This window comes from Xyrauchen texanus, chromosome 6 (assembly GCF_025860055.1).
Source record: "Xyrauchen texanus isolate HMW12.3.18 chromosome 6, RBS_HiC_50CHRs, whole genome shotgun sequence".
In the NCBI taxonomy this organism is placed as follows: domain Eukaryota; kingdom Metazoa; phylum Chordata; class Actinopteri; order Cypriniformes; family Catostomidae; genus Xyrauchen; species Xyrauchen texanus.
In genome coordinates, this window is record NC_068281.1 from 11,046,759 (window position 1) to 11,072,367 (window position 25,609).

Sequence of the window (25,609 nt, forward strand, 5' to 3'; positions counted from 1 at the left end):
ACAGAGGAGCTGCACAGTCATGCTGATGTCAAAGGCTCTCTATTGTGTGTGAAAGTCTGCCAGCGGGTGTGCGCGAGTAACTGTGCACGCGCCTCCTTTACAGTCATGCTACCGCGCTGTCTGTGTGTGGCGGGACGCGAGCGGGTGCGCGCGCTTCCATCATAGTCAGTTGACAGCTGGAAGGCGGAGAAGCTTTGCTACACAGCCAAGATAAACTTTCGATTTTGTTTTGACGTTGTACGCGCCAGTCACAGGAGCAATCTCTTCGTGACTACGCGGAGGGTATTCCCTTCTTTATTCATTACTTTATTTGATTTTAACACGTTCTTATAAATAAAGCATTCGTGCTGACAGCAAGTGGAAGTGAGTGGGAAACTGTTGTCCGTTCCTGATATAAGGTGAGTGTTAAAGTGGGTTTAGATAGAGGATTGCGTTATATTAGTGTCAGAAGAGATAAGAAAGCACTAGAAAACGCGCGTCGGTTAGACGCGTGTCATTTTGATTTTGCTTCTCGCTTTATCAGCGCGATTTTATCAAGTGGTGCGATAGTCAGCCCATGGCGTAGTTAAAGCTGTTATAATGGCACAATTTATAACATTTAGGAGGGGTGCTTCGTGTTTTTTGTTTTGTTTTTTTCCCCCTTCATTTTTCTATCTAGGTGCAGTTCTTTGTAATGCTTCAATATCTAATCTGTATATAATTATGTCCTGTCTCTTTAATTGTTACGTGTTTTCCTGCTGACTTGACCAGTTAAAGTGCTTCATTGATTCACGTGTTGATTATTGCGGTTAATCCGTGCACATCTCAACGCAAAGTTGGTTATTTTTCTGACTGTGCTCTAATAGAAGCCACACAGGGATAAATAATACATTTTTTCTTCGTTATTAAATATACGTTAAAATATAAATACTATTTTTATTTTATAATATATTTTTACTTACCCCACCAAAAAAGTACATTTTTATTTTTAGCAAAAAAAAGCAATTGATATTTGTAATTAAATGTTATGTTCTCTTAATACATATATACAGTATATTTGCATCAAATTATATATTTTTTTTATTAGCAATAACTATATAGAGACTCGGTTACTAACGTAACCTTGGTTCCCTGAGAGGAGGGAAGGAGTATTGCGTAAGTAGCTTACGCTATGGGAAAACTCCGTTTCTCGAGAAATATTGAAGTCTTTATGTAAAACGCGAGGCAGCTCGGTCATTGGCTGTGCTGCGGCAACTTGCTCGAACCAATGGCGGGGCGACTCTGAACGCGCGACCAATGGTAGCGCTACGCGCTCAGCGCTCAGAGCCCGCCAAGATGGGCGTGGCTAGGGCTATATATTAGGCGCCCCGTCATGAGAGTTCTTTAGGTTCAATCGACTGAAGCGAACTGACCAAGCACAAGCACGGCAGCTTACGCAATACTCGTTCCCTCCTCTCAGGGAACCGAGGTTACGTTAGTAACCGAGTCGTTCCCTCTCGAGAGGTCTCTGCTATTGCGTAAGTAGCTTACGCTATGGGAACACCATGCAAAACGCCGTGCATGCTGACTTCGCTCTATAAAGCCAGAGGCAGATGCCTGAGCCTTAAAGCAAAGTGATTATTCAACGAGCCGGCCAACGGCGAGCTATATAATGGGATAATACAGAGCGCCTTTGCCCCAAGGTGGCCCATGGTGGGAGCTCATTGTAAAAACACAAGCACATATCTTATGTACTGATTTTTTCTACTTACTGATATGCATAAAAACCCTCTAAGTCAGTCAGAGACGGACCTTATAAGGGAGGAGATAATGCTCAGCAAATACATACTCCAGTTCATACTACAGTCAGGCTGATAGAATGTTGGAATGCCATGAGGGGACCTGTAGGTTATAAAACTTGATAAATGTCGAAGGCGAGGCCCAGCCTGCCGCCGCACAAATATCTTCAATGGGTATCCCACTCGACCACGCCCACGAGGAGGCCATGCTCCTCGTAGAGTGAGCTCTGACACCTAAGGGGCATTGAAGGCCCTTGGCTTCATAAGCCAGCGCTATAGCATCCACTATCCAGCACGATATTCTTTGCTTTGAAACTGCGAGACCTTTAGTGCGGCCGCCAAAGCATACAAATAATTGTTCCGTCTGTCTGTACGGGGCAGAACGTTCCAAATATACTCTGAGCGCCCTGACCGGGCAGAGTAAATTAGCGTCGCTTTCGTCTGCTGGAGACGATAGCGCTGCCAGAGATATAACCTGTACTCTGAAGGGTGTGGAGAGCACTTTAGGAATATACCCGTGCTTTGGCCTAAGGACAACTCTGCAGTCGTTAGGTCCAAATTCCAGGCAAGCAGCGTTGATGACAGCGCGTGCAGGTCGCCCACTCTCTTGACTGAGGCGGCGCCAGCAAGAGCGCAGTTTTGAGCGAGAGCTGTTTAAGGTGCACGGTTCGGAGAGGTTAGAACGGGGCACTCTTGAGTGCGTCCAGGACCGTGGCCAGGTCCCAGATCGGCACCGAGGGGGGGCGAGGAGTGTTCATCCTCCTAGCGCCTCTTAGGAAACGAATGATTAGGTCGTTTTTCCCTAATGAGCGTCCCTTGTCAGGATTGTGTGACGCCGCTATGGCAGCCACATAGACTTTGAGCGTGGAGGGTGTGCGGCCCGCCTCCAGCAGCTCTTGCAAGAAGGCGAGTACACTTGGTATCTCGCATGATTTGGGGTTCAAGCTCTTGGTATCACACCAGTCACTGAACACTTTCCACTTTTGGGCATATAAGCGCCTCGTAGAGGGTGCTCGCGCCTCAGTGATGGTTCTCAACACTCCACTGGGGAGGTTCTCGGGAACCCGAGGAGGTCTGCCCCATGGCCTGCCTGAGGAGGTCCAGCCTCAACGGAATCGGCCATGGGGCAGATTGCATCATCTGCCTCAGTTCTGGAAACCACGTCTGGTTCTTCCAGAGTGGGGCTACCAGGAGCACTGCACATTTCATTTCCCTGATCCGACTGATGACCTGAGGTAGCATCGCAATCGGGGGAAAAGCATACAAGGGGCGGCTCGGCCAGACTTGGGCGAGCGCGTCCGTGCTTTTTGAGAAGAAAAGAGGGCAGTGCGCATTTTCCCTGGAGGCGAAGAGGTCGACCTCTGCCTCGCCAAAGGTTTGCCATAACCACTGAACCGTCAGGGGGTGGAGAGACCATTCCCCTGGGAGAACTTTGTCTCTGGACAGCATGTCCGCTCCCTGGTTCAGGACGCCTGGCACATGCGCTGCTCTCAGCGAGCGCAGGTTGTGCTGTGACCATAAGATGAGCTCCCTGGTCATAGAGTGCAGGGAGCTCGACCTGAGTCCACCCTGGCGATTTATATACGATACTACCGTCATGTTGTCCGTTCGGACCAGGACATGTTCGTTTTTCAGGTACGGAAGCAGGGCTCTGAGAGCCAAGGCGACCGCTTTCATTTCCAGACAGTTTATATGTAGGCACTTTTCCGGGTTTGACCAAAAGCCGGAGACAGGCCTGCCCTCGTAAAGGGCCCCCCATCCTATTTTGGAGGCATCTGTCGTGATCATTTTTCTCCGTGTGTTCACGCCCAGACTCACGCCGGTTTGATACCAGTCGACGGCTTTCCAGGGCATCAGGGCTTTTATACAGCCGTGATTCGCTCTGATTAAAAAGTGGCCTGAGCGCCACGCGTGAGTGGGGACATGGCTCTTGAGCCAGCGTTGGAGAGGACACATGTGCAACAATCCTAGCTGGAGTACAGCTGATGCCGAGGCCATGAGACCGAGCATCCTTTGAAATCGTTTGACGGGGGCGTGTGCGCCCGCTCTGAATGATGTTGCAAGGCGCCGAATAGCGAGTGCGCGCTCTGATGAGAGGCGCGCCGTCATCTGCACTGTCTAGCACTATTCCCAGAAAAGAGATATTTTGGCTGGGGGATAGCACGCTCTTTGCAAAATTGATTCTCAGACCCAGGCATTCTAGATGGCTGATAATCCAAGATCTGTGCATTGTTAACTGACTCTCTGATTGTGCTATGATTAGCCAATCGTCGAGGTAATTCAGTATTCGCACTCCCCGCTGTCTCAGGGGGGAAAGTGCCACGTCCATACATTTCGTGAATGTACAGGGGGGCCAATGGTAGTACTGTGTACTGGTATGACTGTCCCTCAAAAGCGAATCTCAGAAAAGGCTTGTGATGAGGCGCTATCGGAATGTGAAAGTAAGCGTCTTTCAAATCCACTGATAGAAACCAATCCCCGGGGCGAACTTGCACGAGGATATGTTTGGTCGTTAACATTCTGAACGAGCGAATCATTAAAGCTGTATGGGCCCCACCGGTGAATCGCCTTGTGCTAACACTGAGCTTACAGCTCTCAGAAGCGTGGGCGCGCGCTGAGCAGCTTGGCTTTGGTGAGTGCCGAGTGCAGGGGTGCGTGTGAGATTACATGCTATCTCCGTAATGCTCGCAGCATGAGCTGGAGAAATGTTTGAAACTGTATCGACAGTGTTTACCGGTGGGGTTGCATACATTGTAATAGGCACGCGCGCCACTTTCATAAAGCTTCCCGCTCTTAGCGGGGAGTTTCTTGGCTCGCACGTCGCATCTGTGATGCTCGCGGCATGAGCCAGAGAACTGTTTGAAACTGTATGGGCAGCGCTTATGGGTGGGGGTGCATATACTGTAGTAGGCACGTGCGCCACTTTCATAAAGCCATGCATTTTGGCCATGCATACAGTGTTTGTGTGTAGGGGTGCATGCATGACAGCAGGCACGCGCGCTACCTTTATAGTATTTCCCGCTTTTACTGGGGAAGTGTTTATAAATGTGGGAACAGTGCTTGTGTGTAGTGGTGCATACATGACAATAGGCACACGATCTACATTTATGTGTTGCCGTTAAAACGGCGTTTGATTGCAGGTGAGCGAGTTCTGTGACTGGCCCATTGACTGCTGTACAGACATTTCCAGCTGCTGAGGCGGTCTCTGGCGGCTCTGTGACGAGCTGGAGCGCTTGGGCAGGAAGTGACGCATAGCCTGCGAATCCTTCCGAACTTCAGTGAAGCGTTCAGCGAACTCTCTTACCGCCGGTCCGAACAGGCTGCTTGGAGCGATAGGCGCGTCGAGGAATGGCGCCTTATCCGCGTCCTTCATTTCTGTTAGCGTCAGCCACAGATGGCGCTCAAGGACAGCATGCGGACGTTCTCTGGGTCCATGCTGGTGCCCGTGCTCGTGTCCGCTAATGTCGACGGCGCGGGGTCGAAGGCCGAGCCCGGCCAGTCGTCGGATGCAGCGTCAATGGAAAGGCTGTCATCCTTTTCACCGTCGTCCCCTGACGCGGCGAACGAGACGAGACCCACCGCTCTGTTGGAGGGGTGCTGGTCTGCCTGCGTGAATTGGACTGGCGGCAGGGAGTCCTCGGGTGGTGGTGAAGCACGTGGGGACTGGCCTGGCGTGACGTCACTGAAGTCCGCGTGCTCTGGCGGCCTCTGTGAGCGGCGCTTTCTTGCGCGGCTCGAACAGAGGGGACGGCAGCACGGTGGTAGCAGGCTCGTTCAGCGGCGGCGGCGAGCGGCAGCAGCTCGGTGAGGCCCAGGGAGTCACATTCGGGGCATCCACCTCGAGTGAGAGCAGCTTCTGCGTGGTCGGGTCCCAGGCAGCGAGTGCAGATAATGTGACGGTCCCCGTCAGGAAGAAGGCCTCTGCACGAGGCGCAGGTCGAAGGCATTTGGAACAACGCCTCGAAATTGACTAAATTCACTAAATACAAAAAGCGTCGCAGAGGCGAACACTTGCAAAGTAGCTTAGTAAAAGGATATCAGGGTGATGCGCGCCGGATGGCGTAGCAGAAAGCTTTGAAGGCGGCTGAAGGCGCCGGCGTCCTCGTAGCAGTCCTGCTGTAGGCTTGTCGACGGCGGGTGAAAAGACTCCAATAATCCGGAGGATCCAGCGAAGAGAAGGTCTTTGCTGAAGGAGATTAAATCTAAAGAACTCTCATGACGGGGCGCCTAATATATAGCCCTAGCCACGCCCATCTTGGCGGGCTCTGAGCGCTGACGCAAGTAGCGCCCATTGGTCGTGCGTTCAGAGTCGCCCCGCCATTGGTTCGAGCAAGTTGCCGCAGCACAGCCTATGACCAAGCTGCCTCGCTCATTGCTGTCTGCTGTGCAGCTGCAATGCGTTTTACATAAAGACTTCAATATTTCTCGAGAAACTGAGTTTTCCCATAGCGTAAGCTACTTACGCAATAGGAGAGACCTCTCGAGAGGGAACTGCAATTTCACTCCATTACAGCTATTAATATATAAGCAAACTTGCGGGAAAACAATGGTATATGGTGATTTGAACTCATTTTTTCTGATCTGTAGCTTCCAAGACCTTCACAAGTCACTCTCCAGATTTCAATAAAATCAAAGATAAAATATGTTAACCATAAAGAAAAATGATTCGGAGACATATAAATCAGCAGAATCCACCACATCAGTGTTTAATGCATCACAGAAAATCATGTTTTAGTTTGTAATGCAATGCATAATAACAAATGTGCATGATCAACTGGCACTGGCCCAATAGTGCAAGTAACAGTTCTGTTAACTGGCCCAGTATCATCAGGCTATCCTTATTGTTGAGCCCTGTGCTAATCAAACGATTCTGTATCATCTCTGTGAATCAGAATGCAGTGCATTTCTAATTGCTTGTGGGTGACAGCATGTTTGATTGATTCCTACATAACTATTAGATTACAATAATTTTCTGATATGCACAGACCAGTGTATTTACTTGGAAACCATTTGAACAAAGCATTTCCCAGCAGCCTGCTTCTAGGTTAATAATCATCACCCTGCCATCCACCCAGCGTCTTTATGATTCATGGCTTTCCTCATAGTCATCAACACCGTTCAGACTGCTCACAGTCTGACTGGCTCTTATCAGGGCAATGGAAATGTGTCACAGTGTAATTATCAATGCAATGTTTTGTCTTCTTGCTGACCTCAGCTATATAACTGTGACATAGTGGAATTGCGCTCACCCTCTCTCTCTCTCCCTAGAAATCAAGAGTGATAAGGATTTTTTAAAGGAACATTTTAACAAAAAAATTATGTTCCAAATGCTTATGCTTTTATTTCTTTCAACACAAAAGTAGAAATTGCTGAATAATTTTTCAGTCTCGCGCTGAGTCAGACCACGTCTTTCAAACAAGCTCTTATAAACTGTCCCATTAAAATCACTTGTTGCCAGGGTCAGAAATGAACAGTGACTTGGGGCAAAAATGCCAATGAAAGTGACAAAAGTGCCCCCAAAATTCGAAATGTGGGGGCGAAAAATGCCCCCAGAATTAATACCTTGGTGTTCTATTTGTGACATATTATATTCTAGGTCTAAATGTATTATTGCATAAAATATAAGATACAATCACATTGAAATTTATGTTAATAAATTTAAGTATTTAACGTCAAATTATGTGATAAGAAAATGCATGACCTCATTAACGTAAAGAATGTCTCTGCAAATCAAATCCTGGGGTCAAATATTGGCCTTTAATGGAAAGGTACATTTCTGACACTGCATGTTGCACACACGCATTTCAGAAGTGTTATTGATGAAGAGTGTGTTGCAGTTGTTTTGTACTTTACTTAATTTCATAATTGCAACCAATGCCTCTGACTGGCTGAGAAAACAACCGTTTCATGAATAAGGTCAAGACATCACATCCACATGACATTTTAACAATGTTGATTTCAAACCAGGAAGAAGAAAATGGCCCAAAAAATCCCTAATGTAGCCACTTTCAAATTAACGCTTACTGAGGGCCTATCTCAGCGAGTAAAGGCGCTGACTACCAACCCTGGAGTCGTAAATTCGAATCCAGGGCTTGCTGAGTGACTCCAGCCAGGTCTCCTAAGCAACCAAATTGGCCTGGTTGCTAGGGAGGGTAGAGTTACATGGGGTAACTTCCTCGTGGTCGCTATAATGTAGTTCTCACTCTTGGTGGGGCAGTTGGTGAGTTGTGCGTGGATGCCGCGGAGAATAGCGTGAAGCCTCCACATGCGCTATGTTTCTGCGGTAACGCGCTCAACAAGCCATGTGATAAGATGCCTGGATTGACGGTCTCGGATGCGGAGGCAACTGAGATTCATCCTCCACCACCCAAATTGAGGCGAGTCACTATGCCACCACGAGGACTTAGAGCACATTGTGAATTGGGCATTCCAAATTAGGGGAGAAAGAAAATAATGCTTACTATCATTGTCTTACATAATAGGCAACACTTACAAATCTGGAAATGCATGCTTTAGTGTTTTACGACTCTTTAAAATTGAAATTTTTATAGAAAATTTTACGCAACATAAGTAGACCTATGGACTGCAATAATTGAGACTTTTCCCGATTAGTTAGTTGTGGCAGCTGTTAATGTAATCTCGATTATTTATTCAATTTATCGTGCAGTCCTTAGCTGCATAAAGATTCCCTAAAAATTCCTATTTTTGTGTTTCATGGAAAAAAAGTAAACATACATGAAACAAATTATTAAACAATTAAAATTTTTGGCTGAACTATTCCTTAAATTGTGTCCCAAATCTCCCAGACAGCACAACATGGGTTAACAGGACTAAAGTTAATTTGGCAACACCTACCACAGGTGTTCCAGTGCTTTGGCTATATTCAATTTCTGTTCTGTGATTTTTCAAACACTCAGCAAGTGAATTGTTAATCCCAGCAAAGTCATAGTGCTGGTGCTAATGTGAATGGTACAGTGTGTTAAAGTTCTCTTTAAAGTCCGGCTTAGCAATATGGCATGTGGGAGCACAATGACACAATGAGCCTTTATGAGAGAGAGCCCACTCAGCGGCCGTCTATGGAACGTTTCCAAGCAGCTATTTTCTATGGATACAAGTGGCATAAAAGTACAGCTCCTATCTACTTGAATGTTAAAGACAGAAATCATATTACAATCAAAGAACATATTTCAAATCAACAGTAAAATCTAACGACAATGGTATCATAAACTGTGCTTCTTTACCTCAGATCCTGCTAAAAAAAAACACTGTTTTTCAGGCTGATGCAGCTAGCGCACATGAAGAAGTTGATTGGTGCTTTTACCTGTAAGGCGGGACTTCTTTTGCTACATCTGCCAAATTGGGTGTTCCAATTTCTCCCATTCATTTGAAAACCAGTGCTCCATCTCAGTCTGAAACATGCAGAGCTACCAATGTAGTCCGATACCTAAACAAATGACTCTTATGAGCTAATTTTTTTTAGTAAATCAAAAACACTTACGTTTGTCAGAGCAGTTACTGAAATATCTTACAGATGTGCCAGTTATGACTTCCATCTTATCCAACTCAAAATGAAATAAGAACATCCTTAATTATTAGCTGTACATGCTTATTCAAGCATATTATAAACAATAAAGGAACTGGGGTGGAGGGTGGGCAGGTTAAATAAAAATTTTCTTACTCAGTGTTGTATCTTTGTTTTTCACAGGATGACAAGAGCTCATTTCAGATCTCAGAGGGGAAACTGTTCTCAACTGACACCGTTTTGTTACTTGATTTCTGCCATCAGTGGACTCTAACCTCTTGGAATCAAATAATATGGCATTTTGATGTGATTACAATTAGTTTAACCTAGCATTGCATGCATACTCTCTAGAGGGGAAAAACATACTTTTTAACAGGAACTAACAAAGTGATATCCTTTTATTATTGTTCACTATTGGATATTTCAACAATGCCAACATGGCCCGAGGAAGACCCTTGGTATGGTGGACTTCTAACCAGACAGAAAAAGCATGGCTCTCTATCCCTAAATGATCACCAGTTGGGTCTGTATTTCTTCATGACACGTGGATGGATCTAGACATTGTTCAGCTGCAGTCACCATCCATTTCCTATTTATATAAGTGACATTGTAGGCCTCAGAGAATGATATGTCCAAGAAAGAGGAGGCCCATCAAAGATGAGGAATTTTCCGCCATCGTGGTGCCCTCCATGAAGGGTTATGGTTACTTGGATTACACAGTTGAAAGTCATCCATCTAGAGCCATGCAAATCATGGATGAGTTCCGCCATCATGAGTTGCTCTGTGACCTGGTTTTACATGTGATGTACAAGGACAAGCTAGTGGATTTTAAGGTGAGAGTTTAGTCCTAGAAGATATAGTAAGTATTTCTAAATTTCCAGAATTGTTAACACCTAAACAACTGAGAATTGCTTTTGACAAATGTTATAAGAATGTTGCAATTTTCTTTCCATTGTTGACATAATTCCTATAGAAGCATGAAATTTGGGAGGAGCATATCTATAGGATTGCCCCTTAATAAATAAATAAATAAAATAGCCTGTTTGTTGCAAGTCAAATTAGGGGAAGTGACATTCTCATTCTAGAGAGCATTTGATTGGACAAAAATTACACTATTGCGTAGTGCAGTATGAGTCATCAATAATTTAAATCTACTTATTTTAAGTGTCTTTTTTTCAGATTAACACTTTTTATTGACTCAGACAAATGAAACAGAAAAGAAAACATATATACACCAAATCAACTTTACCCCATTATTCCCTTCTGGCTTGATATATAAAACCGAGAGAGCCTTTTTCTACCGTTCCCTCAGTGAAATCTGCAGGTGGTGAAATATTTATTAATGCTTTTAAAGTATTCTATCTTGATCTCTATAATTCCATGTCTTAGTCTACTGATGAAGATATTAGACACTTTGTAGAACCATTAGAACTTCCTAAACTGACAACTATCTTTTGATTCTGAGATAAGCTTGGAGCAGCTTGTCGAGGTAATTAAGGCCTTGCGTACAGGCAAGGTCCGGGGCCAGACGGCTGTGGCAATTAATATTTTAGATCTTATGCTACAGAATTGGCTCCACTTTTGCTTGAAATTTATACGGAATCATTAAAGAATAGAAAGCTTCTGCCAACCATGACACAAGACCAGATCAGTCTGATTCTTAAAAAGGACAAAGATCTAAGTGAGTGTAAGAGTTACAGTCCAATTGTCAAAAACTTTGGTTAACCGATTAAGTAAAGTTATGACACCTCTTATACATATAGATCAGGTAGGGTTTATTTAAGGGGCCGTAGCTCTTCTGATAACATTAATATGGTTAATATGCTCTGTGACCAATATGAGAGTGGAGTGTTGAGATCATTTGAAAATATGGTTCAACATTTTGGGATACCCAGGTCTCAATTCTTCAGGTATTTACAGCTGTGCCACCAGCTTTGTACTATTTTTGGGAGTAGAATAAATCCCCCTAGAGTGCAGGATACTCTGGGAGTGGAGATTGCTGTTTTTGCAAAAGGTCATGAGGCATCAGTGTATTACTCCCTGCTAAATCAGAGTCTGGGGGAAGGAGCTTCAACTTCTCTCTAGAGATTCTGGGAGAAAGATTTAAACTTGGTATTGGAGGAGGGAGTGTGGGCTAGGATTATAAAAAACATCAAGTCTACATCTAAAGATGCAAGGGTGTGCCTTATGCAATTTAAGATTTTACATCGATTCTATTGGACCTCCTCTAGATTGTATAGGCTTGGTCTTAAAGACACACCCAGTGAGCCGGTCCACTCGGCTGCAATGTGAACAAGATGACCCACTCACTCCATTGACATTACTTGCTGTGGGCATGTTAAGGTTTTACAGCCATCCTTAGCATCTATTCTCAATTTGGACGGGAATATCAGTGCAAAAGTGATCTTCCATTGATGTAAATGTTTCTTGCATTCCTTGAATCGATCACATTTCTCTCTTGTCGAATTCGCAAAGTCTGGGAAAAAGAAAAGGCTGTGGTTCTTCCAAGAAAGCCTTCCTTTAGTCCTCGTCTCGCGTAACACCAGATCTTTATCGGATGATCTCAGAAATTTGGCCAGAATTGATCGGACCTGTCCATGGATCGTTGAGCAGGAAACCTGTGAGCTCGCTCAATTTTCAGCTTATGGCCTGATATGTCGACAGATTCGGAAAGAGCCCATCCAGGAATTTCACCATATTCTTTCCCTCTTCGCCCTCAGGAATGCTGATGATTCGGATGTCATTCCGCCAGCTACGGTTCTCCATGTCCTCCAACTTCTCCCAGACATGCTCCAAATCCACCTTGGTCGCTAGCGGATTAGCAGATATTTCCCTCTCTGATGACTCCAGTTAATCAATCTGTTTCTCAACAACCCCCACTCTTGTAACCACATAAGTGAACTTCGCCTCCATGGCAATGATCGATCGATATATCACAGCAAGATCCTCCAAGTCAGCAACAACCTTCGTCAGCATTGCCGACATGTTCAGCATCTCTTGCCGCGTTTCCCACACCTCTCCATCTTAATCAACTCCCAGGCTCGCAGCCTGCTCGGGGACATCCTCTTGAGCACGTAAGTGTCTTTTAATGTCTCTAGAGCCTGAGGATTTAGAATTCTTTGACATATTTTCCTCCTAGAACAGTTATGGAACAGAGTGTATCGAATCTCACCGGTTTATGTCATTAAAAGTGTTAAAATTGGCAAAGTGCACAGAGCTCGCTGTTCACATCTCCGATCCTCACATGGCGTCACTTGACTCTCCATTTTAAGTGTCTTTTAAAAAAAAAAAGTACTCTCACATGAAATGAAAACCCTGTTCATATGGCCAAGGAAAAGCTATTTTATTATATGGTAAGTGTGACCTTGACCTTGTGTCCTGGCATGTTTTTAGAACACTTGACCAGCCGATTACTCACTTTATCTCACCTGCAAAAAGGGTATTTCTACAATGTATTTTGGTAACCAAAAATGTTTGCTTTTGCATGATGCTGCATTCACATCAATAGGAGTCTGTATAAAGTCTGTCAGTATAAACAAATTATAAACAAACAAATGTGCATGTGATGGCTAGTATAGTATAATATAGACTACTATTTTCCAAAGAGCTCCCAATGAAGCACCACAGATACAGTATATTCCAACCAGCAACTCTTGAAGAAACAGTTACAGCATGTTATATTTATTTTTTTATATGGTATTTGCCTGACACTGTAAATTACAGGGCACAAAGGTAAATTGTCCTCATTACAAGTACAGATTTATGTTAGTACATGTTAAGGCATTTTACTATTTTACTACCATAAAACTATTAGTTTCAGGTGTGTCCTGAACTGAAAAAAATTATTATAATTCCTAATTAGTATAAAAAAAAATTACATTTGCCAATGGGGTAAGAAAATAAACTTGTTTTGTCTTTGATATATTAAGTAATTTTTTCTTAACCCATTGGTAATTTTATTTTATTGTTTTAAGAATAAACCTGACTAAATTTAACTAACTTTCTATGAAAGACTTAATTTCTTATGTCATTTTGCTGCTAAAGTATGTGTATCTTTTTTTTTTAAGGATGTTGAGATATTTTAACAGGAAAACAAGATAAGATACTATAAGAAAAGATACTATAAGAAAAGTTATATTTTTTTATACCAGTCACAAACAAATGTCTAAATTCTCTAGGTGCATAAACTGGTGCTGGCTGCCTGCAGTCCTTACTTCAAAGCCATGTTCACCAGTAATTTCAAGGAATGCCACGCCTCAGAGGTCACCCTGAGAGACGTGTGTCCTCAGGTCATCAGCCGCCTCATTGACTTCGCCTACACCTCCCGCATCACAGTGGGAGAGAAGTGTGTTCTTCACGTCCTCTTGGCTGCCATGCGTTATCAGATGGAAGAGGTGGCCAGAGCGTGCTGTGATTTCCTAACAAAGAACCTGGAGCCATCCAATGTCATAGGCATCTCGAGATTCGCAGAGGAGATCGGCTGCACTGAGTTGCACCTTCGTACCAGAGATTATATCAACACTCACTTCAATGAGGTGCATGGCCTATGGACTTCATTCTCAATGTCAGTTAGTTGCAATCGATAGATGCCACATGCTGTGCTCTCTTAAGTAACTTTACTGAGCCATTGACCTGTAACAGCATAGAAAAGTGATCAGATTACAAAATCAATAACTTGTAATTAGATGAAATTACATTTCAAGTGCATAATCAGATTTCGATCTTTTTATGCATTACATGATTACATTTCTGATTACACAATCAGTCAGCAAACGGCAATAAATTATGCTGAATTTTTGTGCAGTCTGAGCTGAAGTCTGAAATGACCATGGCCAAAAGTTTGGAATAATGTACAGATTTTGCTGTTTCGGATGGAAATTGGTACTTTAGTGGCATTCAACTGATCACAAAGTATAGTCAGGACATTACTGATGTAAACAAAAGCACCATCAGTATTTGAAAAAAAATATTTTTGATCAAATCAAGACAGGCCCCATTTCCAGCAGCCATCACTCCAACACCTTATCCTTGAGTAATCTTGCTAAATTGCTAATTTGGTTGTAGAATATCACTTGCAGTTATATCAAACACAGTTGAAAGCTATATGGTTCTTTAAATGAAGCTTAACATTGTCTTTGAAAAGACAATGTGGTGGTGTAGTGGTCTAAGCACAATAACTGATAATCTTGTAATCAGAAGGATGCTGGTTCGAGCCCCACAGCCACCACCATTGTGTCCTTGAGCAAAGGCACTTAACTCCAGGTTGCTCCAGGGGGATTGTCCCTGTAATAAGGGCTCTGTAAGTTGCTTTGGATAAAAGCGTCTGCCAAATGCATAAATGTAAATGTCTTTGTGTTTGTTTTTGAGTTACCACAGTATGCAATTGACTGACATGTCTTAAGGTCAATATTAGCTAAAAAATGGGAAAAAAGAAACAGCTTTCTCTACAAAATCATCAGTCAATCATTGTTTTGAGGAGTGAAGGCTATAAAATGCTTGAAATTGCCAAAAAACTGAAGATTTCATACAAAGGTGGCTCTAACAAGAACAGAAAGAGATGTGGAAGGTCAGATGTACAACCAAGAGGATAAGTACATCAGAGTCTCTTGTTTGAGAAATAGATGACTCACATGTCCTCAGCTGACAGCTTCATTGAATTCTACCCGCTCAACACCAGTTTCATGTACATCAGTAAAGAGAAGACTCATGGGTGCTGGCTTTATGTGAAGAATTGCAAAGAAAAAAACACTTTTGAAACAAGAAAACAAAATGAAAAGGTTAGAATTGGCAAAGAAACACAGACATTGGACAGCAGATAATTGGAAAAGAGTGTTATGGATCTTAACCCCATTGAGCTTTTGTGGGATCAGCTAGACTGTAAGATGCGTGAGAGTGTGGGGTGAAATGTCACATGAGTATCTGGACAAACTGACAGCTAGAATGCCAAGGATCTGCAAATCTGGCTTTGCTGCACATGGAGGATTTTTTGATGAGAACTCTTTGAAGTAGTTTAAGAAGTTCTGAAAAAAAAGTTCAAAGTGTAATAGTAATTTTGCACATTATTAATGTCCAGACTATACATTGTGATCAGTTGAATGCCACTTTGGTGAATAAAAGTACCAATTTATTTCCATAAGAGCAAAATCTGTAAATTCTTCCAAACTTTTGGCCGCCAGTATATATTGAAGTCAGTGCGATCCTTTTCTTCATATGAGCACTTAGAAAATTAACTTTCAAAGAGACATGGGGGAGATTTTACTGAGGAATGCTACCCAACAATGCCTGACATACGTACAAGTACCAATGGTATTTGCCGTCATTGACATCTCTGTTCTCACACATCTAAAGATGCCATTTTTTAATTGAATAGAAGTGTAAATGAGATTTGTGATCACTATAATGATGAACACAAAGTTTCCATTTTGGCATAAATGCTTTACAAATTGAGTAAACGATGACAACATTTTTATTTTTGATTGAACTAGTCTTTTAATGTGTTTTAATATTTATTTTTTTACTAATTTATTATCCCTCACAATTTAAATATTTACAATTTATTGATAAACCATAAAGCATTTGTACTTCTCTTAAGTAAACAGCATCCATTCATGTGTCATAGGTAACAAAAGAAGAGGAGTTCTTCAGTTTGTCCCATTGTCAGTTGCTGGAGCTGATCAGTCAGGACAGCCTAAAGGTGCTATGCGAGACCGAGGTCTACAAGGCCTGTATCGACTGGGTCCGCTGGGATGCGGAGAGCCGTGCCCAGTATTTCCATGCCCTTCTAAATGCAGTCCACATCTACGCACTGCCACCCACATTCCTCAAACTGCAACTCCAATCCTGCCCCATTCTCAGCAAGGCCAACTCCTGCAAGGACTTCCTGTCCAAGATCTTCCAGGACATGGCTCTTAGAAAACACTTGCCGCCTGCTCCTCACCGTGGAACACAGCTTATCTATGTAGCAGGGGGTTACAGACAACACTCCCTGGACTCTTTGGAAGCCTTTGACCCGCAGAAGAATGTCTGGATTAAGTTGGCCGATATGGGATCTCCCTGTAGCGGACTAGGGGCCTGTGTGTTGTTCGGGCTGCTTTATACAGTAGGAGGCCGTAATCTTTCTCTCCAGAATAATACAGAATCTGGATCTTTGTCCTGCTACAACCCCATGACTAACCAGTGGACCCAGCTAGCTCTGCTCAACACGCCCAGAAACAGAGTGGGTGTCGGGGTCATTGACGGGAGCATTTATGCCGTAGGGGGTTCACATGCCTCTACACATCACAACAGTGTTGAAAGGTGAGGCTAAGAATCGGAAGCAAACTACTCATTGAAAGAGTTTTTGTGTGGGGGGTTGTGGGGTTCTCCCACTTTACATTATATTTCCTTTCTATTATATGAATTCTAGCCAAATCAAAACATTAGCACAGTACATTGAGACTTGAAGAGATTAAAAAGAGATTAAAAATGTGGTTGGTGGAGTTTGCATTACTGTAATAGAAGATCATTGTTTAGCACACCTGTCTGTGACAGTGTTCAATGTTTTCTATGAGATTGGTTATGTTACATGATAGACTTGTGATACGTCCTTCATCAGCTGCAGAATGTTTTGAGTTAGAACAAGCTGCTTCCATCAGGGTAAACCATTCTGGTATATTCTTTTCAGAGAATTTATTCTTGACTAACAAGCTTCAGGCAAATCTGTTTCATAACGTACATTCCATAGCTTAGAGTCAGGTTAGGCCTTTTAAAGACAAACACATCTCTCTTCAATAGGTTTTACAATTTGAATATTTTTTATTTAATAGCCAATAAGCATGTCTAATCAGGTAAGGCCTTGCATGAGCTGAATTTGTTGAGTGCATGCAACTTTATCTGAACCCCAAAACAAAAGCTCACCATTTTGATGTTTGTCAGGCATGACAAGTAAGGACAGACTCTTTGTATTGTGACATTTAAGGTGGTTGACTTATTTATGTTGTAAAGGTTACTGGGGCAGTTTTATCAAAGCATTTGCATAAGGAAGAGTCTGCTGTGCAAAACTAATTATGTTAATAATCTCCTTATAATGATGAAATCTTAATTAGCCTTAATTATGTCTTTTTAAATGGATAAAATGCCTAAATAAGCTCAGTTTTGCTTTGGACTACAATACATTTATGCAAAATTAAAAGACACAATTATTGCACAATAATTAACTCAATTTAGGGAATTGAATAGAACCTACAACACGGCACATTTCTTTGTCTTGTTTTTCCCAGTACAAATACGATATAATTATCAATAATATAACATCAATATCAATATAAACAAGCAAATTTCCAGAAGCAAAATTGCTTTAATTGTATAGACTTAAGCTATTAAATTCTTGAATTTAAGTGTAACATAATTTATCTTACTCCAGATTTTTCTTATTTTCTAACAGCCATTTTTTTCTTTTAACTTGTAAAATTTGTTGAAAACAACAGCTCAAGTTCAGATTCATAACAGAGGCATGTGAATCCTAGGATAATTTGTATCTTGAGTGAGCAGCTCAAAGCGGAATGTTAATCTGTCCAGGATTGCAGAGAACAAATGTGCTTGTATTTCATTTTGGATTTACAGCTAGATACACATTTAAACAATGAATGTCGATAGATCATTTAAAATTTCAAAGATGTGTGAAATTCAAGACTCAGTATGTGCCTCTGCTTGGCTGTGAGACAGAAAAATCTAGGTTAGTAACTGTAGCTGTTTCCACAAGCTTTTAAATGGAGATGTAGCATTGTTGGTAGGTTAAATTTAACCTTTCTTGCTGAAAGCAAGAAAGTTGTGACATTTCTGTTGGTCTTATACTGTAACACATCTCTTGGAAATTGCTTGCAATTTTAACTAGGTCCAAATACTTTTATTACTTTTATTTATTTACTTTTATTCATACTTTATTAAGCTTTTAAAGTATTGTTTGAGACAAGGAAATACATTTTTACAATGAAAGAGGATTAGTGGTAAACCTGTTTTATTTAAAGAGGCATAATTGTATCAGCACACTGATTTAAATACTACCTTTTATATTAAATTCTTTGCTACTGTATAGCTAGGAATCATATTCATATGACACCAGTGTCCTAACCGCTTTATAAGTATTTCCTGCTTATCATTGTTCACAGGTATGACCCAGAGACAAACCGCTGGACTTTTGTGGCACCTATGTCAGTAGCGCGACTTGGGGCCGGTGTTGCCACATGTGGAGGAAATCTATATGTGGTTGGGGGCTTTGATGGGGACAACCGATGGAACACTGTGGAGCGCTATCAGCCAGAAACTAATGCCTGGCAGCATGTGGCACCTATGAACACTATTCGGAGTGGTCTTGGTAATTACAGTGCACCACTTGTGCAATTAATGGATTAGAACAGTACAGTTTTACTTGACACATTAACCACTATCATGTGATGTAACTGCATTAATATAATCTAAAAGTGGCTAAAGAGGACAATATTAAAACAGTAGAACAAATGAGCACATCAAGTCAAGTGGCATTTAAACACAATACATAGGGCTCCAACGGAAAACCTGTAAATACCAGGGAATTTTAAAATGGATAATTTCTATATTTAATGTTTGCTTTTTATTCTTTTTTTTTTTTTAGTCTTAACATATTTTAGCAAGAAATTGCTCTTTTTAATGCAAATTTACAATAAAATTATTTAAAAGTAATCATAAACAACTGGAAAAGTAATGAAAAAGTCTTCTTTGGTCAAAGGGTGTGGGAACCTTGAATACAAACCTTGATCAACATACTGTAAAACAAACTTTTTTTATATAAAACAACATTACTACTTACAACTAAAATGGAATATGATTAACCTGAACTAAATTAAAACCGACGAACATAGAACATCATAAATAACCTGTGTATGACCCCCAACTTTTTCAAACCCAAGGTTTGACATTTTATTTATTTAAAAAATATCATAAGCCTCTTTTCCACCATTGGGCCGAACATTTCTTGTTGTGAAACCATTCTCTTCTGTGCTGGGCCAGCCGGCACGGTTACAGATTTCTTTCCATTGTGGTGCTGAAAACAGACTTCGAAAGGACACAAGAAATACGTCAGTCAATTCCTTGGTAATGCAAGAGTTTAAGGACCACGTGAGAAGTGTGTTTACTTTGCCTAAATGGTGCGCTTGGCCAGCTACAGAGAAAAAATGAGTAACCTGGCAACTGACAAATGACCAATTGTGAATTGCGACGTCACTACAGGCATTCCACCAGCACAGTTGAGCACGGTTGTCTAAACGTGCAGTGAATTCCGGGCCGAGAACGGTTTCTAATCGTGCCGTGCTGAAACGTGCACAGGTGGAAAAGCTACTGTAACCATTCCTCACCATGCTCAGAACCATTTGGCCCAATGGTGGAAAAGAGACTCTAGATAAACAAAACTGTTTAACAAAAATGTCCATAAAGGTGACTGGCTGCAGGATTTTGAGGAATGCCCACTTCCCAGAGCCTTGTGACACCATGCAATATATAATTGCTGAAACAGTGGCACAGTCCCATTACTTATGGTTGTTTATGGCAGAGGATGTAAAGAATAATCTGTATAGTCAACGTAGAGACATGCAGGTTTCATCAGTCTTGCACAATGCCTTTAAACCCCATCAAACAAATGTTATCACAAATGTTATTATGATCAAATATCAAGCCAGTATCCACTTTATTTTTCTGTAAATTTAAACACTTGTTCACAATATGCACTACACTGTCTGATTTCTATCCTGTGTGTAGGGTTGGTGTGCCTGGATACCTACCTCTATGCAGTTGGTGGCTATGATGGTCAAACCCAACTTAAAACGATGGAGAGATATAATGTAGTTCGAGATATGTGGGAACCCATGGCCTCTATGAACCACTGCCGCAGTGCACATGGAGTCACAGTCTTTCAGTGCAAGATATATGTGTTAGGTGAGATGGATATGAATGGATGTATAGATAGACTACAGGGTTCCTGCTGATCCTTAAAAAGTCTTAAATTCAGTTTTCCAAAATGTAAGGTCATAAAAAGTCTTGAATATTTTAGATTATAAAACAAAAGTCTTAATTATCATTTAAACAGGTCTTAAATTTGGGGGTGGAAAGACAGGAATGGTGATATGACCTAATGTTATTATCATTTACATTACATTTACATTTATGCATTTGGCAGATGCTTTTATCCAAAGCGACTTACAGTGCACTTATTACTGGGACAATCCCCCCGGAGCAATCTGGAGTCAAGTGCCTTGATCAAGGACACAATGGTGGTGGCTGTAAAATTAGTTGAAAACAACAGCTTAAGTTCAGATTCATAACAGAGGCATGTGAATCCTAGGATAATTTGTATCTTGAGTGAGTTAAGTGCCTTGATCAAGGACACGATGGTGGTGGCTGTGGGGATCGAACACACAACCTTCTGCTTAGCAGTTCAGTGCTATTCAAAATCATTAAGCCATATCAGAATTGTATGACAAACTATCACTAAAGATCAACTGTTGATGATGATGATATAGTGTTGATGAAATATGACAATGGTTACTTTTAATTGTTTATAATAATTATAATAAGAATTATTATTTATTATTTATTAACTATAATAATTGGGCGGCTGTGGCTCAGGTGGTGGATCGGGTCGGCCACTAATCGCAGGGTTGGAGGTTCGATTCCCGGCCCACACGATTCCACATGCTGAAGTGTCCTTGGGCAAGACACTGAACCCCAAGTTGCTCCAAATGGCAGGCTAGCGCCTTGCATGGCAGCCCAGCCACCATTGGTGTGTGAATGTGTGTGTGAATGGGTGAATGAGTCACAGTGTAAAGCGCTTTGAATACCGTTACGGTTAAAAAGGTACTATATAAGTGCAGACCATTTACCATTTACCATAATGTAGATAACCACATTGTAGATTATTGTAGGAGTGCACATTTTATATCCCTTATCTGTTTGAATGAGCAGCTGGAAGCAAAGTGCAAAAAACATTTCAAAATAAGAGTCCCTGGTGTATTTCAGCCTTTAAAGTAAAAAGTTCCGCACTATGAATAAAATATTGTTTTCCCCCTGGTAATTGATATTTTGGTTGCACCATAAACTGCATCTGAACTTAATTCAGTTTGGACTCTTGTAGCCTCTGTCTGCCCCTCCTCGTCACAGGAAGGAAAGGCTGAGAAGATTTAATATAGGCTACCCATTTTTAAAACTATTGGCAGATTAATTGTCTTTCAACACATTGTCATATCAGCAAAATCCAATTTCGGCTGACCTCTAATTTGTTTTTATTTATGTAATGGTATATAAAACCATTTGAATGTGATATTTTTGTGGAAAACATGTCTTGAGTATTTTAAACTCAAATATAGCCTACCCTGTTTTACCTATAAGCAATGTTAAGGCCATGTTGAATGTGTGCTCCTGCCTGTTTAAGAGTCTGTGATACATGATGTATTCTGAGGTTGTGTGGGTTTGTTTTGGTATGGGGAGATGTTATAAATTTGATTTGTTCAGATCTTGAAAAAGTTATTAAAAAGTCTTCAATTTGATTTTAAAAACTCTGCAGCAACCCCGGACTATTTATTCATACATTAAACATGTTGTTACAGAATTTCTGTTTAAATTTGAGGTAAATCTTAAATCAATCACCACTGATAGACTGTAATATTTTTCCATCTCAGGTGGATTCAATCAAGGGGGTTTCTTGTCCAGTGTGGAGTGCTACTGTCCGGACAGCAATGTATGGACGTTTGTAAATGACATGCCTGTTGGCCGCAGTGGAATGAGTGTTGCTGTAACCATGGAACCGTGCCCTGGAATTCTGTCAGGAGAGGATGAGGAGGACGAGGTGTAATGTTGAAGTTTGAACTTTGAACATGTGCCATCAGATGACAACTCAAAGTCGGCTTTGTGCTGTATTTTCCTTGAACCTGTATATGAATGTGATGCCAATGAGGACACTTCTCTTTTTAATATCAAGTTAATTCAAGATAATTCAAGATTAATCTCTCTCCACTACAGAGTGTGCGTGATTCAGAGAGAGAAGTCGCTAATCACTGGACCAATGAACTTCAGCTCACATTATCAGGTCTGAATGAATATGCTGTGACTGAGACATACTCTACACAATCGGACTGTCTAATGAGTTTGTTCTATATAGCTGTTCATAATAATCCAAATAAGCTCTTTTTAATGTCCACACCAGATAAAACACACTGAAAGTTTATGAAGGTTTGGCTTGGGTTTTGATTTTTCTTAAAAGTTCATGTTTATGACAGCTTTAGGATCTCTGTTTTTTTTGCCAGTAACATTTTCTATGAAGCCTGTACAAATAATGCATCATAAAATTATATTCTGCTTTGCAATGCCATATAAAAGGCTTTATAATCAGTTGTAAGTTCTCCTAAATCATTGTAGCCACAGTTGTAATATAAAAAACTATAGTAATATAATAATACTATTTGCTATTATTCCTTTAAAGTGTATATCTGTAGCATGTGTTATTGTGCATTATATTCTTTAAAGATATAATCAAATAGAGAAAAGTTTCAAAATAAGTCCTCGTACAACATTTATAATAGACTTTTTAATGCATCAAGATACCTTTTTAATGTATTTATACATACAGGCTTCATAGAATGTTTAACATGTTTGCTTATAACCACTAGGTGGAGGAATTCTACTTCTAAATATATTGGGAGAACTTTTCATACTGAATTAAGAGGTACTTAGGAAATTAACATGATTTTTGTGTTAGCTTCCTGTTTCAAAATTGTAATTTGTTTATTTAAATTTTATAAATTAGGAATTAACATTAGTTATTTAATCATTCAAAACTAATTTAGATTGATAAATTCACAAAAATAATTACATTTGTCCCTGGATAGTCATTTATTACTGTTACATGATGTGACACATGACAGCATTCGTGAAGCATATTGCATGTCTCAGCCCATAGGGCAGCAGAGAATCTCCCATTGAATACAGATTGCATGCTGTTTTTACCAGAACTAATAAAGACACAATTACACATGTGATGTCACAATATTAGTCATCTGGCATCAGAGGATTATTATGGGCGGCTGTGGCTCAGGTGGTAGAGCGGGTTGTCCACTAATCGCAGGGTTAGTGGTTCGGGCAAGACACTGAACCCCAAGTTGTTCCCAGTGTGTGTGTGAGACACAGTGTAAAGCGCTTTGTAGAACCGCTAAGGTTAAAAGGTGCTATATAAGTGCAGATCATTTATTGCCAGAAACTGGCAGGGCCTCTCCATGCCTCATCCACAGGTTTAGTACATTTCTATTGGATAGGTCTCAGGTAACTGACCGTCATGGACTGAACACCTGATGTAAGCTGCACAAGACACTTTTCTTCAATGCTATTTAATTGTTAAACATTGTTATTGTTATAGTTACTGTTGGTTCAAATGTATAGTGGTGTTCAAAAGTCTGGGTACAAGTGTTTCCTGCACCACTTTCAACTAAATCTACAGTGCTGCAAATGAATCCACGGCAAAATAAATTATTTTGTAAATAAAATTTTACCCAAGAGGGGCTGTGTATTCTGTTGCTCTTGTGCACTCTCATGAACTCGCACAGGAGAGCAATGAACGGTGAGCATATTCACTAAATAATACATTTGATTTTGGATTTTTCCTCACCTAACCTTATCATATGCCTACAGAACAAAGCATTAGTCGCATACAATAATATATTAGACTTCTGAATTGTACTTTTGCATCCGTTATGATGCTTGACGATGTGGTCACCATATACTGCTATTGTATGACATCACAATTTCTCCCATTGTGTTAATAAAATGAAAGTCATATGAGGTTATACACAGGGGTGAGTAAACATGAATGAATTTTAATCCCTTTAACTTTACTTTCAGAAATGAACCAAGAGCTGATTTGTGTACTGTATGCTAAAGATTTGTGAAACATACTGTATGTCATTACTGACAGGCTGTAAATATGACAACGAAAAAATAAATAAATAAATGCTGAATAAAGTGCTGAAAGCATTCTTTAGAAATGTTGGCCCATATTGATAGGATAGCATCTTGCAGTTGATGGAGATTTGTGGGATGCACGTCCAGGGCACGAAGCTCCCGTTCCACCACATCCCACAGATGCTCTATTGGGTTGAGATCTGGTGACTGTGGGGGCCATTTTAGTACAGTGAACTCATTGTCATGTTCAAGAAACCAATTTGAAATGATTCGAGATTTTTGACATGGTGCATTATCCTGCTGGAAGTAGCCATCAGAGGATGGGTACATGGTGGCCATAAAGGGATGGACATGGTCAGAAACAATGCTCAGGTAGGCCGTGGCATTTAAACGAAGCCCAATTGGCACTAAGGGGCCTAAAGTGTGCCAAGAAAACATCCCCCACACCATTACACCACCACCACCAGCCTGCACAGTGGTAACAAGGCATGATGGATCCATGTTCTCATTCTGTTTACGCCAAATTCTGACTCTACCATCTGAATGTCTCGACAGAAATCGAGACTCATCAGACCAGGCAACATTTTTCCAGTCTTCAACTGTCCAATTTTGGTGAGCTCTTGCAAATTGTAGCCTCTTTTTCCTATTTGTAGTGGAGATGAGTGGTACCCGGTGGGGTCTTCTGCTGTTGTAGCCCATCCGCCTCAAGGTTGTGCGTGTTGTGGCTTCACAAATGCTTTGCTGCATACCTCGGTTGTAACGAGTGGTTATTTCAGGCAAAGTTGCTCTTCTATCAGCTTGAATCAGTCAGCCCATTCTCCTCTGACCTCTAGAATCAACAAGGCATTTTCGCCCACAGGACTGTCGCATACTGGATGTTTTTCCCTTTTCACACCATTCTTTGTAAACCCTAGAAATGGTTGTGCGTGAAAATCCCAGTAACTGAGCAGATTGTGAAATACTCAGACCGGCCTGTCTGGCACCAACAACCATGCCACGCTCAAAATTGCTTAAATCACCTTTCTTTCCCATTCTGACATTCAGTTTGGAGTTCAGGAGATTGTCTTGACCAGGACCACACCCCTAAATGCATTGAAGCAACTGCCATGTGATTGGTTGATTAGATAATTGCATTAATGAGAAATTGAACAGGTGTTCCTAATAATCCTTTAGGTGAGTGTGTATATATATATATATATATATATATATATATATATATATATATATATTTGTAAAATATATAAAGTGTTATTGTTTTTTATTAAAATATTTGTTTTTATACTAATATACATATATTACACATATATGTATATATTAGCAATACAATTATATTGAATAAAAAGCAATCAAACTGTATACATTTTAATAACTATAT

At 41.1% G+C, this 25,609-nt stretch overlaps 1 protein-coding gene across 2 annotated transcripts; it reads left to right on the forward strand.

Annotated features, from left to right (window-relative positions):
• The first annotated feature begins 179 nt into the window (after positions 1-179).
• Positions 180-24,284, forward strand: LOC127645275 (kelch-like ECH-associated protein 1A). 2 transcript variants are annotated; one of them, XM_052128838.1, is made up of 7 exons: positions 180-398; positions 9,463-10,112; positions 13,458-13,814; positions 15,899-16,575; positions 18,426-18,631; positions 20,047-20,223; positions 21,963-24,284. In XM_052128838.1, exons 2-7 carry the CDS (start codon positions 9,903-9,905, stop codon positions 22,133-22,135), a joined length of 1,800 nt encoding a protein of 599 aa, XP_051984798.1. In that variant the 5' UTR covers positions 180-398; positions 9,463-9,902; the 3' UTR covers positions 22,136-24,284. The 2 variants fall into 2 exon arrangements, with proteins under 2 accessions (XP_051984798.1, XP_051984799.1); XM_052128839.1 differs by lacking the exon at positions 13,458-13,814.
• The last annotated feature ends 1,325 nt before the right edge of the window (positions 24,285-25,609 follow it).